The sequence below is a fragment of the Leptonychotes weddellii genome, chromosome 6 (assembly GCF_054177405.1).
Source record: "Leptonychotes weddellii isolate Sample4059 chromosome 6, ASM5417740v2, whole genome shotgun sequence".
NCBI lineage: Eukaryota > Metazoa > Chordata > Mammalia > Carnivora > Phocidae > Leptonychotes > Leptonychotes weddellii.
The window spans coordinates 58,968,553-58,986,432 of NC_138374.1; the positions used below are offsets into that span (position 1 = coordinate 58,968,553).

The following is a 17,880-nucleotide window of genomic DNA, read 5'->3' on the forward strand; positions in this document are numbered from 1 at the left end:
GTGGAGGGAAGGAGCAAACACCGAGAGGCAGGCTCTGGGGACCAACCATGTGGGTTTACCTTATGTTATTCACTTGCCAGGTCTGTTGACTTCAGGCAAGTTACTTAGCTTCTATTTTCTCATTTTTAAAACTGAATGTAATAATGACATCCACCTTAGGGTTTTGTGAATTGAGGAGGTAGTGCAATAAACGTTAGTTAGCACAACCGTTAATATTAGTTTTGTGACCTTGGAAAATTATTTAATCTCTCTGAACTTCTCTTTTTCTTTTTATTGAATGACTGCACGAAGCTATTGCGCCTATTTGTGAGAAGCACAAGGAGGTGTTTCATACATCCCTTCCCTTAAATTCCTTTCTGAACACTTAGTTCAAGACCACAGCAGCAGTTTTTTGCTACCGAGGAAGCTTTATTGAATCAGCAATATTTGTATAACAGCTTAAGAAGATAGAAAAGAAATTAAAGCTTTTTCATATGTGTAATTATAATACAAAATATCAAAAAGGATACCAAAGTGTATCAATGGGCATAATTCTGTTTGACCACTTAATTGATGTTTTAAAAGGATCATCTTGAAAATACGATGTTATCTTGTTCAGTTTTTGTAGCTAACATAAAATGGCCGTTTCCCCCTTTTCAAGTGACTGCAAGCCACACTGCCAAACCTGGGGATTCAGACTTCTATTTTCTCAATTACTTTATTAAGTCAGGAAAAAGAAAGTGGGGTGCAGGGTGGGGGTGGGAAATATGTGCTGAATGAGTTGCTCAAGTGTCTCCCCAATAATTTCTTTTTGCTTTTCTGAAAAGCCACAACTCAAAATCAATGTCTTTTGTCTCTTTTCTTCAGAGTATATTGTTTTTTAGCTACCTAGTTAGTGTTTTCTTACTATTCCTTCTTGGTCTTTGGAAAAATTCAGTTTTCTCTTTCTTCGTTTTCATGGTAATATCTGTGTATGTAGTGAATCTGCTCAGCTTATTGAGATCGGGGAGGGAAAAGACCATGTTTGCAGACAGTCTGATTCTCCTGCTCAAATACAGCAAATGAGATCAAGGTCATTTCCTGAAGTTCATTTTAGCAGTTAGAGTTTTATAAGCCTTTTTGTTTTGTTTTGTTTTTAATGGTTATATCATTAAAGATAGTCCTTTTATCTCTCACTGATGCTCAGTTGTAATAAAGAACTATGATTTTCTAATTAGTCTGAGGCTGTTATCGACATAATGCCATAATACTCAGGTAAAAAGTTGGTTAATGGTTACTTTTTACTACTTGTTATATTCCAGGCACAGATACTAAATCTTTTACATTTTTTTTTAAAGATTTTATTTATTTATTGCCAGAGAGAGCGAGAGAGCACAAACAGGGGGAACAGCAGAGAGAGAGAGGGAGAAGCAGGCTCCCTGCTAAGCAGGGAGCCCGATGCTGGGCTCGATCCCAGGATCCTGGGATCATGATCTGAGCCGAAGGCAGACGCTCAACCATCTGAGCTACCCAGGCGCCCCAATCTTTTACATTTTTTATGTCTCTTAATCTTTACAGCTATCTCATAAGATTGTTTTAAAGATAAAGGAACTAAGAAATAGAGAGTTTAAGTAAATTCTCAAGTCCCCCAAGTCGCCCAGCCAGTAAGAGATAGAGCTGGGATTTGAATCCAAGCCTGCCTGATTGCCAAGCCTGTTCTCATAACTAGTCAATGTCATGTTCAGAGTATTCATGCTAAGGTACAAAAGTCAGAGACAGTTTATTAAAAACGCTAGCCAATCGCTTGCACTTTTAAACTCTTCATGCAGATGTTTGAAGCTAGCAGCATAAAAGTACCTGCATTTGGATATGCTAAACTTATTTATCTTATTCGGTGCCTTAAGTTACCTTCCCACAGTTTCATTTCTAGAAGTAGGTATTTCTAGAACACTATATGTAATTGCTTATCCTAACCTTTGGTCAGGATAATAAATCGTCTTGGCTCAACTATTCTAAGAGGTGGTTCAAATACTTGCTTTAAAATATACAGAAGGGGAATTCTCCCAAATAACTGAGAGACAGGTCCTCACACTACAGTGGTCACTGTCCTGGTTTGCCCAGGACTAATGGGTTTTCTAGGATATGAGACTTCTAGTAGCCAAACCGGGAATGTCCTGGGCACTGGCCCTTCCCCCGACCCCACACAGTATTTGGATTCTGTAGCCTCACCCATATTGCTTCTTAAGATTGCCACGTTGAAATGTACTGTTACTAAAATGTTTCCTTTTCGTAAAAGTAATACTGCAGGGAGAAGTTTTTATATATAAATGTAGGGGCTTGATATATATCTATTCAGTTACATGCAAAAATATGTATATAATGGAAGGATATTTAAAAAAATTCATAGACATTTTCAAAAATACATACACGATTTCAGATGTTCTATTGCTTGTCTTCCTAAAATAGATCAGACTTCCACTTTGCATGCTTTTATTCACATGCTAGTTCTTTAGAAATGCTTGCGTTATTTATCCTAAATTTGAAGCATTTTATAATATCAGAGTGTTTTACTTCAATTATATTTTCTTCTCTTAACTCTCTTATCAGTTTAATTGATCTAGGTATTTTTTTAGTTTATAGGTAAGGATTGAGAAAAATGAGAAAATGAGGAAGTTTAGTGTGATTTGCCCAAAGTATCATCTTATAATGCATAGAAGTAGGAAATTAGTTCTATCTTTTTTCAAACCATATAATTCTAATTCCATCTTTCTACTGATGCTATCCTAGTAAATTAATTATTGTGAAAGAAAAAAATCTTTAATATTTTTTGAGGTAAGATTTAGTTTCTGACTAAAGTAAAAAGTAAAAAAAATCAGCATCATTGAAGTGGGGAACAGATATAAAGAAATGATTTAAAAATACATGTACACACACATACATACAGAGTGATTGTGTTTGTTATATGTATAGAGACACAGACAGGAAGAGAAAAGATGCAAAAACTCAAATGAGATTTATGGGAAAAGGTAGTAGACTAACTTCTGTGGGGAGTTGATTCAACAGATTTTAGAAACACTGTGCCAGGCTCGGACCTGGAACCAGGATACTTGGATGAATAAGGCACAGCCTACCTTCAGATAGCTCATTGCCTAGTTGGGGGAATAAACTTGTAAATTTGCAACTTGTAGCACAGCAAAATAAGTGCAATAATAAAATGAAACCAACATTCCGTGTAGGTGTAAATGTACCTGTGGGGGAGGGGGTGCTGAAGCAGGCTTCATGCAGTTCATGCTTGAGCTGAGTCTGGAAGGACAGGTAGGATGTGGTCAGGTAGGCATGGGTTTCGAAGGGGAGTGAGGGGGGTGGAAGGAAGACACTGCAGGAGCTCAAATGCTCAGAGGTGTGATAGACCGTGGATAAAAGTGTTTTTACAAGGGGCGCCTGGGTGGCTCAGTTGGTTAAGCAACTGCCTTCGGCTCAGGTCATGATTCTGGAGTCCCGGGATCGAGTCCCACATTGGGCTCCCTGCTCAGTGGGGGGTCTGCTTCTCCCTCTGACCCTTCCTCTCTCATGCTCTCTGTCTCCCATTCTCTCTCTCAGATAAATAAATAAAATCTTTAAAAAAAAAGTGTTTTTACAGATACTTGTTTAAGGACTGCAGAAGTCACGTGGAGGGGTGCAAATACCTCAAAGCATGGTGTGCACCAAAGACCGGATGACAAAATGTTTTTATACGGACTTGACTGTTGGAGTGTGACATAATGAGAATTGTATGACAGCAGCTTAGAAGATAGATTGATGGAAAAAGAAGAAAAAAAGAAAGGAAGACAGATTGGTGGGAAAAGTACTGGAGGCTTGAGACAGTGATCAGGAAGGCAGAATTCATCTCAGAAAAGATGAGGTGGTGAACAGAGCCAGGGCGGGGCAGAGAGAGAGGGAGGTTAATAATTTAGGTAGTGGGTATACTAAAGAGCTTCTGTCTGGTTTGATGGGAAGAGATGAGGGAAAAGAGGCCTCTGAACTTGTGGTCTTGCTCAGAGGTGTGTGAAATGGAACATAAGGTGTGGAAAGGAAATGTCAGAACATGTAAATAAATTTAGCTTTTACCTATTTAAGTAAAGGAAACAATAATATTTTACTAATGTTTTTGCTTTGAATTGCTAGTAATATAGGTATTTAGTTTAAAAATTATACTGCAGGCTGATGTGAATCAGTGAATTTTTTTCACTGATAGGAGTCTGATTAAAAATGATTGGAGACCAAGGGATGCTTAAAGACAGTGGTTTCCAAACTTTATAGTCTTGGGACTTTTTACACTCTTTTATGTAGGACCCCCAAGGAGCTTTTGAATATATGGATTATACTTATAGATATTTATTCTGTTAAAATTAACTGTATTAAAAGCTGAGAAATTTGAAAATATTTGGTTAGTAATGCATTTAAAGATAATAACAAACCCAGTACATGATAACATAAATAATGAACTTGTTATGAAAAATAACTCTATTTTCTAAAAGAAAAACAGAATTTAGTGAAAAGAGCTGCATTATTTCACAGTTTTGCAAATCTCTTTAATGTTTGGCTTCTTAGAAGACTTCTGGATTCTCATATCGGCTCCGTACGCAGTCTGTTGCGATCTGTTTTTTTGATTGAAGTGTATGAGGTAAATCTTTGTGTGTGTACACACAAAGATGTAGTTGGAAAAGGGAGGAGTTTTTAATAGCCTTTTCATGTAATTGTAGATATTCTTCTTTGATACTACACCAAAACTTGATGAGTGATGATTTTCCACCATTAATTGTAATATGAAACCTGGTACCACATCAATATACTTTTCATACTCTGTTATATTAAACCCAATTATTTATTCTGCCCTTTGCTTTTTCTTTTTTTCATTTCTTTTTTTTTATTTGTTATAATACCTAACCTTTATTTTTTCAAATTTTTATTTAAATTCTGGTTAGTGAACATACAGTGCAATATTGGTTTCTGGAGTAGAATTCAGTGATTCATCACTTACATACAACACACAGTGCTCATCACAAGTGCCCTACTCATCACCCATCTAGCCATCCTCCACCCACCTCCTTCTATCAACCCTCAGTTTGTTCTCTAGAGTTAAGAGTCTCTTATGGCTTGTTTTCCTCTCTCCATTTTTTCTTTTCCCCCTTCCCATATGTTCATCTATTTACTTTCTTAAATTCCACATATGAGTGAGATCATATGGTATTTGTCTTTCTCTGACTGACTTATTTCACCTAGCATAATACTCTCTAGCTCCATCTACATCGTTGCAAATGACATATTCTGCACTTTGAATAGATCTTCTTTCAAGCCTGATTTTGTAATATCATGAATTGGTTATTTGAAAAATATTGGTTCACTGAGTTATGAAAGAACTTATAAATATTGTTAAATTTCATTATACAACATCAAAAATCACTTTTGTTACTATCACCAGCAGACTCATCAGAAAACCTTTATATGTTAGGAAGCTGTCCAAATTCATGGTCATGGATACAAGTTTTCTAAAATTCTATTTTTTTCTGTAATGTTTGGATTTTATCATTGGTAACAATTATTGCCAGTTGTCTCCCTTCTTAGTTTGTTTTCAAAAGATGTCTGCCTAATACCCAAGTCTGAGTAACTGCAGTTTGTCTGATATTCTTTCAAATACAAACAAGGTTACACAGGAAAAGAGGGGCTATTTGAGCTGGCTACTAAAACAATTGCATAAGGGCTTTTCCTTGTAACAATTGTTGGAATTCAAATGAAGCATTTTTAAAAAATTTTGTTTGTTTTTATTGTGAGTAGGTGGTTATGTAGCATAACTTGATACCAAAGTTTGGTACCAATACCTTGATTTGTGCTAAGGCCCTTGTGGTTTTACTCACCATCTCTTTTGCTCCCTCAGTGTAAATGTAAACACAGTGAAAAAAAGCAGAGATCATGTTAGTGTTACAGTAGTCCCCCCTTACCCATGGGAGATACAGTCCAAGTCCAATGAATGTCTGAACATGCATAGTAATGAACCCTATGTTTTCTCCTATATGTACACACCTATGATAAAGTTTAATTTATAAATTAGGCACAGTAAGAGATTAACAACAATAGTTAATAATAAAATAGAACAATTATAACAATATACTGTAATAAAAGTTAAGTGAAGTGGTCTCTCTCTCAGAATACCTTGTTGTACTGTACTCACCCTTCTTGTGATGATGCAAGATGGTAAAATGCCTGAGTGATGAGACAAAGTGAGGTGAATGACGTAGGCGCTGTGACCTAACGTTAGGCTACTACTGACCTTCGGACCATACGTCAGGAGTATCATCTGCTTCTGGACTGCAGTTGACTGCAGGTAACTGAAACGATGGAAAGCAAAACTGCGGATAAGTGGGAGACTAGTTAAGACTATGAGGAAAATAGTTGTGACTTTATGGACTCTAGGAAAGATCTTGGAGATTCTAGGGACCCCTCTGTAATAACTTCCAGTTTAAGGTCAGCCTGATACAGACGTAGGAAGGCATCATGCTAACTTTTTCAAAAATTTAAGGAGAAAGCATTTCAAGTTTCTGTGACATTAAAAAAAAAAGTGAAATAAACTTAACGGAAACCCATGGCCTTCAAATAATTCTTAAAAATGCCTTTTTTTGGTCTCAGGCTAAAAGTTTAAAAGTTGTTGTTTCAACTTTTCTGACACTGACATTTAGCAATCCGAAATGTCTTTTTTTTTTCTTGTCTCTAATGCCTAACATTTGACAGAGCCCTGACAACCAAATCACAGAAAAGTAAATTCATTCGTCCTCCAAAGGCTTTCTGATGTATAGTCTCAGCTGAGGGTGACATTTTTTGGTTTTGAAATTGATTGTTTAAAAACAGTTTTATTTCATATCTTGAAGTGTCCTATATACACATAGTAACTGTATAAATCAATCCAACTCATGTTTTAGTTGATGAGATATTTTTTCCCCTTAAATCATATAAAAAGGTCACTTTATGTTAAAAAGTTTGCTTAAAGCGTAATTGTTTTAGTCTATCTCATTTCTTTAAGAAGACTTTTTATGGAATCACAGATGATCCTCTGGGTCTTAAGTTGTTTAAAATGTTAATTTCCTAAAATAGTTATGCAGTATATTCGTAAAGCCCATGTATTCTTTCTAATCATAGTTTAGGTACCAGTTAAAAGTACTGAAAATGATCTTAACTCATTTAATGGACCACGGTTAAAATCCAGTTTTTAAACTATAGCTATGTGTTTGTTATAGAATGATCCTCAAGAGCAGATAATGTTGCAGAGGAAAGGCAAAAAGCCATGAGTTAGAAGCCAGAGGAGAATTTTATGAAAAACAAACTGGGTTTATCAGGTGCTAAATAGGAAAGAAAAGATTTAAGCTAATAAAAGCCTTGGAGAAGATCTGGAGATAAATATTGTCCTTGGGTCTCAAGAAAGGGAAATTTAGTAATGTACCTTTTTTTAATTATAAGAGAATTTCAAATCTACAGAAAAATAGAGAATCATATAGCAAAAGCTGTATGTTCCACTTAACAGTTGTTAATATTTTATTGTATTTGCTTCCTTTTTTGTTTTTGCATAGATATTTTAAACTAAATTAAAGACATTTTACTCCTAAATAGGGTAGTTTGCATCTCTGAAAGAAAAAAACTTACAAATCTATATTTTACTGTGATGGGATGATCTGAGAACCCCAGAGGACTTGTGGGGGGGGGTCTTTGTTTTGTAGACTGGGGTGTGCAAACTATAACCTCTCACAAAATAGCTTGGACCAGTGAAGGGAACTTTCTCAAATTGTTTAGAGCACTTTGAGGAGGAAGGGACAGTGAGTTCAGGGCAAGGACTTGGAATAGAGGCAGAAAGGCACGTTTGATTAAATTTTACTATTTGGTGACTTAACCATTGTCTTTATCTGCCCGCAATGTCTTGATTTAAATTTGCATTATTCATTCATGCTTCAGAAATTGGACTTTTTTTTTTTGACTTGAGCCCAACCTTAGGATGGGTGTGGAGTGAGAGCTGAGCCTACCCAAATATGTTCATTGGAGCTGCACAATGACATCTAAAGGATCCAGGAATCCATGCTCTGAAGAGTTTTAGCCAGTCAGAAACAGAACGGCCCACTGGAGATACTTAGTCTTTTTTGTTTTTGCATTGAAGTACTATAGTCTGTCTTATTTATGCAATGTCTTCTTATGTTTAGGACTCGGATGTGGTTTATTATACACGGCAACAGTGACCATTACGTGCCAGTATTTTGACAGCCACCGAGGCCTTGCCCTTGGCCTGATTTCAACAGGTACATTTTCAACATAAGTATAGCATTGTCACTATCCAGCCTTCTAATCAAAGTCAAAAGTTACCAAACACAGATGTTTAACCAACCACTTCCCAGCTCCCACTTAGGGAGTTTTTACTCGAGTTTTTTACTCTAGCCCGAGAAGGAAGTTTTTACTCTAGCCCGAGAAGGAAATGTTATTTTCCACTGTGAATAAGGGTGTAGCTTCCAGAAAATCCTAGGATACATATACGAAAAATCTGGGGCATTTGATGACCAATATAATAAAGGAAGGAGAAGCTTATGGGCCCAGTCAAGTGAGAGTCACAAGCTGGTGAGAGCTTTACTAAAGAAGCAGAGTGCACTTACGTGAGTCACCTTCTCTCTGGGAGAGGTAGGAAAAATGCCAGGAAAGTGGGGACCCCAGGGCTCCATCAGGAAGCTTGATGCCGACATCTCACCATCTCCATTTACTGCTGAGTGTACAGTTTTTTCTAAAGTCCTGATTTATGAATGCATCTCCCTGGCCATGTGCATATCCACATGACAGCTGTTGACTCTTGTTCTTCCTTTAATAATCAAGAGATGATCACTGGGGGGAAATGTAAATAAAAAAGCCTTCTGGACTTCCTCTGATGTTTTAACGTGGCCTCGCACTTTTCAGATGGATTTTTTCCTAAGCTGTTTAGGGAACTTATCAAAATTTTCTGTGGCCAATATTTTATGAGTTTGCTTAGGAAACAGAGATGTCAAGTTGAGTAAAAGTTGTACGTTTACATATGCTACTTACTCGTTAATGAGCACGGGGTCCTGGGAGGTCAGATTTCCAGAGAAACTGAGTAAGTTCAATGATCTTTCTGGCAACAGAATCCAAACTAACGTTTTATTCCTGAGGCCAACCCAGTGGCAACAAAGTGATTCCAGATTGAATTAAATGGAGCGGGATATTTACCAAAGGTGGTTAAAGGAAGCATTGCCAGGTGAGAAATGTGAATTATGGTCTAAGAGGGGACAGGACAGGGCCAGAGTCTGAGGACACGGCTAGGCTGAGGCAGAACTGGGAGAAGAAATAGCAAAAACAGAACACAGAGAACCCAAAGCAGTTGGAATTTTGTTCAAAGAACCTTACAGGATCTCCTGCAAGTGTGGGAGAAAGCGTGAGGGTGGGCATGAGCTTAAAGGACAATAGGTCTTACGTGCACTCTATTTTGGTAGAGGCATTGTAATGTAGCAACAAACACAGACCCCGGACCCAGAAGACCTGGTTTTGAATCCTACCTGCGTCACTCACTTGCTGTCTGGTGACAGACAAGTTATGTAACCGTTCTGTTCAGTTAACTGTGAGTTAAGCCTCAGTTTTCTGAACTGTAAAATGGGGATAATAGTACTCATCACATCAAGTTATTGGGAATATTAAAGGAACATATGTGTAAGGCACATAGCAAGGGCTCTAAAACACGGACTATTGTAATTATGACCTAGGTTTCCCGTAATGTCCAAATTCACGTATGCTGACGGTGCCAGAAATTGTATGCTGTATGCTTTCACTCAGTCTAGAAAGGAGGGCATGAGGGCCTGGGCCATGGCACACTGAAGTAAAAATGGATCGACTCTGGACAGTTAAGATTTGGCAGAATTAAGGAGTTTTTAGTTTCAACTCACAGGGAGCTCAGTGAGGCAAAATTAGGTAGAATCATGGATCTAGTTAGTCCTTTTGGGCTGTGATAACAAAGTACCATAGACTAGGTGGCTTATCTACAACAGAAGTGTATTTCTCTGTTCTGGAGCCTGGGAATCCGACATCAGGATGCCAGCATGGTGGGGTTCGGGTGACAGACCTCTTCCAGGCTGCAGATTGCCATTTTCTTGCTGTTTCCTCACATGGTGGCAGGGAAGGGGGTCTCTCAGGGGTCTCTTTGATATGGGTGCTAGTCCCATTCATGAGTGCTCCATGGGTTCATGACTTCATCACCCCCCAAAGGCCCCACTTCCTAATACCATCATGTTAGAGGTTAGGATTTCAACATATGAATTGGGGTGGGGGCACAGACATTCAGCCCATAGCATCCACATTCAGTGAAAGATGACAAGCAAAACAAACCTCACAGCAGAATTTTTTAAAAATTGAAAAGAAACCAAAAATCAAAATATGTGAAATATTGTGACCTCACTGAAAGAAAGGAACATGGGCATGAAACAAAGATTTTAGGGAAGTGATCTTGTTCCCTGGTGAACAGGGGTTGGTAACTAATGTCCACAGGCCAGATCTGGTCTACTGCCTGTTTTTGGAGAGCTCATGAGCTAAGAATGATTTTTACATTTTTGTATAGTCAATACAAAAATCAGAATAAGGATGTTCCAGGGCATATGAAAATTATGTGCAATTAAAAATTCAATGTCCATAGATAAAGGTTTACTGGAATATAATCATGCTCCTTCCTTTACCAATCTTATTTGGCCGATATTAATAATGGTTGTTCTGAGAGTCCCAAATTTGTAAGAGATTAAGATTGAACAGCTCTCATTTCCTTTTTAGGTTCAAGTGTTGGACTTTTTATATACGCTGCTCTGCAGAGGTTGCTGATTGAGTTCTATGGGCTGGATGGATGCCTGCTGATTGTGGGTGCCTTAGCTTTAAATATATTAGCCTGTGGCAGCCTGATGAGACCCCTTGAGTCTTCTGATTGCCCTTTGCCTGAAAAAACAGCTCTGGAAAGTGTACCAGATCGATACTCCATTTACAGTGAGAAAGGAAAGGACCTGGAAGAGAACACAAACGTTCTTGGAAAGAGCTATGGTGCTGAGGAAACACGCAAGAGCACCTTGGCCAGTGGTGGCCGCAAACAGGAGAGTCTACTTCATAAAAACCCAGCAACAGTGGCGCACGCAAAAGAGGCTGAAACATACAAAAAGAAAGTCGTAGAACAGACATATTTTTGCAAACAGCTTGCCAAGAGGAAGTGGCAATTATATAAAGACTACTGTGGAGAAACTGTGGCTCTTTTTAAAAACAAAGTATTCTCAGCCCTCTTCATTGCGATCTTCCTTTTTGACATCGGGGGATTTCCACCTTCTTTACTTATGGAAGATGTGGCAAGAAGTTCAAATGTGAAAGAAGAAGAGCTTATTATGCCTCTCATTTCCATTATTGGTATTATGACAGCAGTGGGTAAACTCCTTTTAGGGATACTGGCTGACTTTAAGTGGATTAATACCTTACATCTTTACGTGGCTACCTTAGTAATCATGGGCCTGGCCTTGTGTGCAATTCCATTTGCCAAAAGTTATGTCACATTGGCAATACTTTCTGGGATTCTAGGGTTTCTGACTGGTAATTGGTCCATCTTCCCATATGTGACCACAAAGACTGTGGGAATTGAAAAATTAGCCCATGCCTATGGGATATTAATGTTCTTTGCTGGACTTGGAAATAGCCTTGGACCACCAATTGTTGGTAAGATGTTTCTTAAAGTCAGTCTATTTTACTGTTCTTCTTTGTAACATCCCTGGATATAGAAATCCAGATTGTTATAGTAGCACAGATTAGCACAAAATAAATCTGCATAGATGTCTCCTGGTAATGATTTATTCATAATCACTTTGATATAGTTGAAAAGGCCAGTATACTTGCTCAGGGAGTTGTGTTCATTTTTTATTTGGGAGAAACTCAAAATGCCTGTTTATCCTTGTCCAAATTATTTGGGAAGTTCTTCTCTGCTGACTCCCAGTAGTCTGCTATAGAGTACATGGGGTAATTAATATATATCCCGATCCTTACTGTATCGAAGATTGATGAACTTAATGGAGGATGGGCTTCCCTTTCATACGATTTCTATCAAATTCACTTATTTCTTACTCTCTTTTCAGGTTGGTTTTATGACTGGACCCAGACCTATGACACCGCGTTTTATTTCAGTGGCTTCTGCGTCCTGCTGGGAGGCTTCATCCTGCTGCTGGCCGCCTTGCCCTCCTGGGACACATGCAACAAGCTGCTGCCCAGGCCGGCTCCAACAACCTTTCTGTACAAAGTTACCTCTAATGTTTAGAGGAATATTGGAAGGCGCTACAGACTTTTCTCATAGCAGAATTTCACTGTGGCTGACTCTGAATGAAATTTTTTTTTTTTTAACAAATCCTATTCTCTATGTACTGTATATGTAGCTTCTATCTCCCGTATATATTTTTTCCCTTTTTTTCTTTTTCCAAGAAGTGGGACTCATTACTCATGAGTTCTTGATGATGTAAAAATTTTGGCCTGCCTTGGAAGGCTTTCTCTGCGTAAAGAAATATAATTTCTCTGTAGGCTCCATTAGTTCCACTGCAAGGCACCCGGAGGGGGCTCTTCTATTTTAAACCTGATGCAGGCAGCATGATGAGCTCTATGTGAAGGCCACTAGGGACTAAATCACTCTCTTCTCTATGTTAGACTGGCTGGTACATGAAAACAGTTACTAAAATGGCATTAAGAATTGCAGTGGAGCAAGCCGATCTTTTTTTTCTCAAAGCTATTTTGAATTACAGTCACTAGTTTTCACTATTTGATTTTATTTCCCTTGAGGCAGCACCCCATGTTCGGACCCACTGCGCTTAAATCGTTTCATTTCCTAAGTTGTTTGCTGAGAGGCAGGCAGTCTCCAAACGGGGGCACTCACCACAGCCTTGCTCATGGTTGGCTGCCATAACCATGCTCACTCTTTGTCAGCATCCAGTCAACTGATGTTTCCCAGGAAGTGCTGATTTTACCTGTTTCCAAATTGGAAATGCGTAAACCATTCCGCTCTGGCAAATGGGCAACATCCATTTGCTTCGGGCACAGTGGGAATGAATTGCAAATCCTTGCATAACTTCTCAATGAACCGTTTATTTGCTACTATCAGATTTTACCACTATCAAATTTTAATTCAAGGGTAGAACTAAAACGTGTGTGTGTGTGTGTGTGTGTGTGTGTGTGTACTCCAAGTCTGTGTGGGACATGGAAAGAGAAGAAGGCAATAAGAAATTCATACCCTGATCCAAGTTTATTCAATCTTATAAAAATTTTTGGAAAAAAATCAATGTTTAATAAATGGACATTTTCCTAAAGAAATATTTTTTGACTTTGCTATATGATAGAATCCGCTAGATCTTTTAAAAAATATAGTTGCCTGAGCACTACTCTTAGAGATTTTAATTCTGTAGGTGTAGGCTGTGGGCCAAGCCTCAATATTTTTAGTGAGCTCTTCAAGGAATTCTGACAACAGAGCCGTCGAGAATGGCTGTTATAAGACTGGCAATAGAGAAAGAGTCATTCTCTTAAATAAAAAACAAAAAAGCAATAAACCATTGAGGTGAGGTGTTTTTAGAAATAGCCAACTGTGGTTCTTTAAATAAGACGCACTCTTATTGTGCCAAAATTTTCTTTTCATTTCTTTTGAAATATGTAAGATTTTATACTTCTATGTTGCCTTTCTTGGAAGGCGCCTAAAGCACTTTATAAGCATGAAGCCCCACCACACCTCAGTGAAGTAGGTAAGTACTATTTTTCTATGGAGTAAACCTGGAGTGTGGGGGAATTTCATAACTGAGTTAATCCTACTCAATAATGCAATAATGGGGCTCCAAAGTGCCTTGGACTTCTACTCCATACTCAGACTTCTGGAAAGTTTTCTGTACCTCATTCTTTAGTTACTGTCAAGGTTAGTAAATAAAAGAAGTGACATTTTAAAAATTTAAACTAAATGTTTTTGTGTTGAAAGTTCCTTTTTGCCAATATTATATTCAGGAAATCCTATAACCTGAAAAATTTAACTTTCACAACATCCCCACATTCATCAATGTCGATAATTGTCCAAATGCATCTTCACTCTGTCTACTAATGTCATCCAGTGTGTGCATTTTCCGTTGTCTAGGGAATGAATTTTATGTTACAATAAAATATTTTTTTGGTTTGTTTTGCACTGGTTTGGTTGCTTTTTCTCTTCTTAGCCATCCTCCGCCCCCAAATTGCAGTGACATTTCACTTGAATGTAAAAAAATTTAATTACCACATGTTCACTTCAGACCCCAGAATTTGGTGACTGGACCTCAACATATTCAAGTCAGTCTGCTAAACTATTTTGACCATTGCCTTCCAAAAAGCTAACATGTCAATCCTAGAGAATCCTTTTGAGGAAAAGGGGATAGGTTTCTCTTTGAGATTTTTAATAATGATGTTGGCAGTCGTTAATGGAATTCTTAATATGTTCTAGGCACATTATATTATATATCTTTCATTATAGCCCTGTGAGGTGAGGATTATAGTCTTCATTGTATGGTACAAAACATAATTGTCATGATATGGACAACATATATAAGTAGCTTCCAAAAGCAAAATGAAGAAAGTTTCTAGTAAACCCTCTGATTTCTAACATGGCTAAGAAATGGGGCTTGGGTGGGAGGGCTGCTATAAAGCCAATCCTTTAGTGAATAGACAAGTCATGTTTATGTAAATAATTATTCAAGATTTGCCCATTTCCTAAGAATTAACATTTTTTTTAAAAAGTTTATGTATCTGTGTCAGGGGTTGAACTCATGATCCCGGAATCAAGAGTCACCTGCTCTTCCGACTGAGCCTGCCAGGCACCCAAGAATTAACATTTAAAAACACACTTAATGAAATTATAATTGACTAGAATATAATCTTTCTTTTGCGACTCAAATGGTATTTTGTAACCTTCCAAGTGCCTGGGACTTTGTTAGCGCCCCTGCTTCCTCCTTTCAGCCTTCTCCTTCACTCTGTCTCTGATAAGCCTCCCAGGAGCCAGTTGCTGAATTAATTTTCTCTAGGGTGACCATATCATCAAGAGAGAAGTTTCAGCCACCACCTTTTATTTTTATTTTTATTTTTTTAAAGATTTTATTTATTTATTTGAGACAGAGGGAATGAAAGAGAGAGAGCACATGAGAGGGGGGAGGGTCAGAGGGAGAAGCAGGCTCCCTGCCGAGCAGGGAGCCCGATGCGGGACTCGATCCAGGGACTCCAGGATCATGACCTGAGCTGAAGGCAGTAGCTTAACCAACTGAGCCACCCAGGCGCCCCTAGCCACCACCTTTTAAAAGCCCCGTGAGGAACCGTTCCCAGGAACCAGGAGTCGCAGCACTGGGAGGTCATGACCGTGGGGACTGTCAGTTTTGTTGTGCTGGCTGGAAAAGTCCCCTGACCTCAGAGAGCCTCAACTTCTAGCAATCAATCTGGGATTATCTTAACTCGCAACGTTCTGGGAAATAAAGGAGAGCTCTCTTTTGAAGGAAAGAATGCCTCATTTTTTCTCTTACTTAGGAGTATTATTTTAAACACATCAAGTACACAGTTTACATTAGCAGTGCCATACTATTTCTCCCTCATTAATAACGATCCTGGGGGACCTTTTGCTCTGCGGTCAAGAGTGTCTGAAGGATGCCGGTTAATAAAATGCCTCTTTGAGTCAGGAGTCTGACTACAATCAGTTAAAATGATCAGAGATGTATGAATACAGGGACAATATCCAGAGATGCGGTACACATATTTGTTAAGGCTATGGTTTCTGGGTTCAAATCCTAGCCCCGGTCCTGTGCTAGGTGACTGTGAGCGTATTATTTAACCTTTAACCTCGCAAAGCCTTAGGTTTCCTCCCTGGTCAAACATGTCATAGGGCTGTTAGGGGAATTAAATAACATAACCCATATATACATTCCTGGCACCTGTTCAGTAAATACTAGCTGTTATTATTTTTGTTACTCTCATTATTCCTTAGGGTGTGGCCTCAGTCTCTGAGGGAGGTGTCAAGTGTTCCTGGGCACGGGTGTGGGGTAAATGCTTCCAAGGGCCTCATTTAGAGGAAGAAGGGGCCTCCTGTTACCCCTAACTGGTGCTGCTCTCACAGCTATTGCCCTCCCGACGCATGTTCTTGTCAAAATCTTTCACCCTTAGGGATTCATGACTCAGCACATTTTTTCTGGAATTGCCATTCAGAGGCTCTGACACAAAACAAAACACAAGCTGTTCCTCCACAAATCAAATAGAATTCACTTTGTAAATCGAATTGCTATGGGAATTTGAACTTTTATTTATTTCCTTAAGAACTCATCATCTGAGCTGTTTGGAAGGCGGGCCTGAAATTAGGCAGAAAGCAAAATGCTCGCATTTGTTTATTGAGCACTAATTAGCTTCAGCCCGGGGCTCTTACCTCCCTCTGCCTTCCCCCGGACCTCTTTCAGATTTACTCTTGGGGGAGCGTAATTCCTTGCCAGGTCTACCGGGATTCTATTCCTAGCAGGTCCGTCACATTAGTTGCTTCTTACTACATGCATTCCTTGTCCTAAAGAGTCACTTTTATTCTCTCTCCTCGCAAAAATTAAAAATATATATATTTAGAATTTAATAATTTTTTTTCTAAGTGATAGTCTACAAACATTGGTAAACAGCACATTTTCTTTTCTCTTTTTTTTAAGCAGATTTTTTAAGGGGCGGGTAGGGGCAGAGGGAGTGGGAGAGAGAGAATCCCAAGCAGGCTCCACACCCTGACTTATGACCTGAGCTAAAATCTGCGAGTTGGACACTTAACTGACTGAGCCACCCAGGTGCCCCAACAGCATATTTTCTTTTTTTTTTTTTTTAAAGATTTTATTTATTTGACAGAGAGACAGCGAGAGAGGGAACACAAGCAGGAGGAGTGGGAGAGGGAGAAGCAGGCTTCCCGCTGAGCAGGAAGCCTGATGCGGGTCTTGATCCCAGGACCCCGGGATCATGACCTGAGCCGAAGGCAGACGCTTAACGACTGAGCCACCCAGGCGCCCCGCAACAGCATATTTTCTATAACAAATAATTAACTGTGGTCCAGGTCCTGTCCTGCTGTAGGTCACCTTAAACTACAAAGCCATGGAGACATGCTTGTTTTTCCTTCCTGGAAAATACCTAATGTGATAAGGCAAGATGTTATTCCTCCAGCTTAGATCTGAAAACCCCTCAATATCCACAGCTTTAATAGGGCATTTCTAAGCGTAGCCCAAATGGCTCTCGGACCATAACAACAAAAGAGAACAGATGGAAATGGCTATATTAACCTTTAAAAGATGAGAGGCCAGGCTCAACAGTCCATTTTCATATAGTCTCTATGGCTGCTGAGAGGGTGCCATTTTGAGAACTCCTGGGCAGGATCCCCTCTTGAAGGAGATTCTCCCTGAAGGTGAAGTGTGAACAAGGGCTGATGGAGGAATCAGTTGAAGCCAATGAGAGTGCCATGCTAAACAGAGTCAGGATGAGCTCGGGTTCCTGGACACAACAGTAGAGTGGCAGTTTGTCTGATAAAATGGGATAATATATGGGACCCTCCTCTGATCAAGATTGAAAACTGCTGTAACTTCCAAGTGGTATTTTAGCTCTCACTAGCTGAGAGGCATAAGCAGGGGTAAGAGCTGTCTCTGTTCTTTGTTCTCAAAGCCCTGGGAAGTGGTGTGAACCAAGGAGAGGTGTCAACAGAAGCATCAAGGAACCCTGGCTGGCAGCTCTGATGGAATTGGGAATGGATGTTGCAAAGAAATCTGAGAGAAAGTGTGTGTGTGTGTGGAAGAGAGAGAGAGAGAGAGGGAGAGCTGTGGGTGTTCAAGAGAGAGATTCTCCTCATTACCTCAG

The 17,880-nt window shown here is 39.1% G+C and overlaps 1 protein-coding gene across 6 annotated transcripts in view; it reads left to right on the forward strand.

Moving 5' to 3' along the window:
- SLC16A9 (solute carrier family 16 member 9) overlaps positions 1–14,188 on the forward strand; it is a 51,867-nt gene extending 37,679 nt beyond the window's left edge. For 5 of the 6 annotated variants that reach the window (XM_031027389.2, XM_081824217.1, XM_081824218.1 and 2 more), the window contains 3 exons: positions 8,178–8,273; positions 10,789–11,706; positions 12,120–14,188. In XM_031027389.2, coding sequence (XP_030883249.2) covers positions 8,178–8,273; positions 10,789–11,706; positions 12,120–12,298 — 1,193 coding nt within the window. In that variant the 3' untranslated portion in view covers positions 12,299–14,188. The remainder of the gene's footprint in view (positions 1–8,177; positions 8,274–10,788; positions 11,707–12,119) is intronic. The other variant, XM_081824220.1, reaches the window with a different exon arrangement.
- The last annotated feature ends 3,692 nt before the right edge of the window (positions 14,189–17,880 follow it).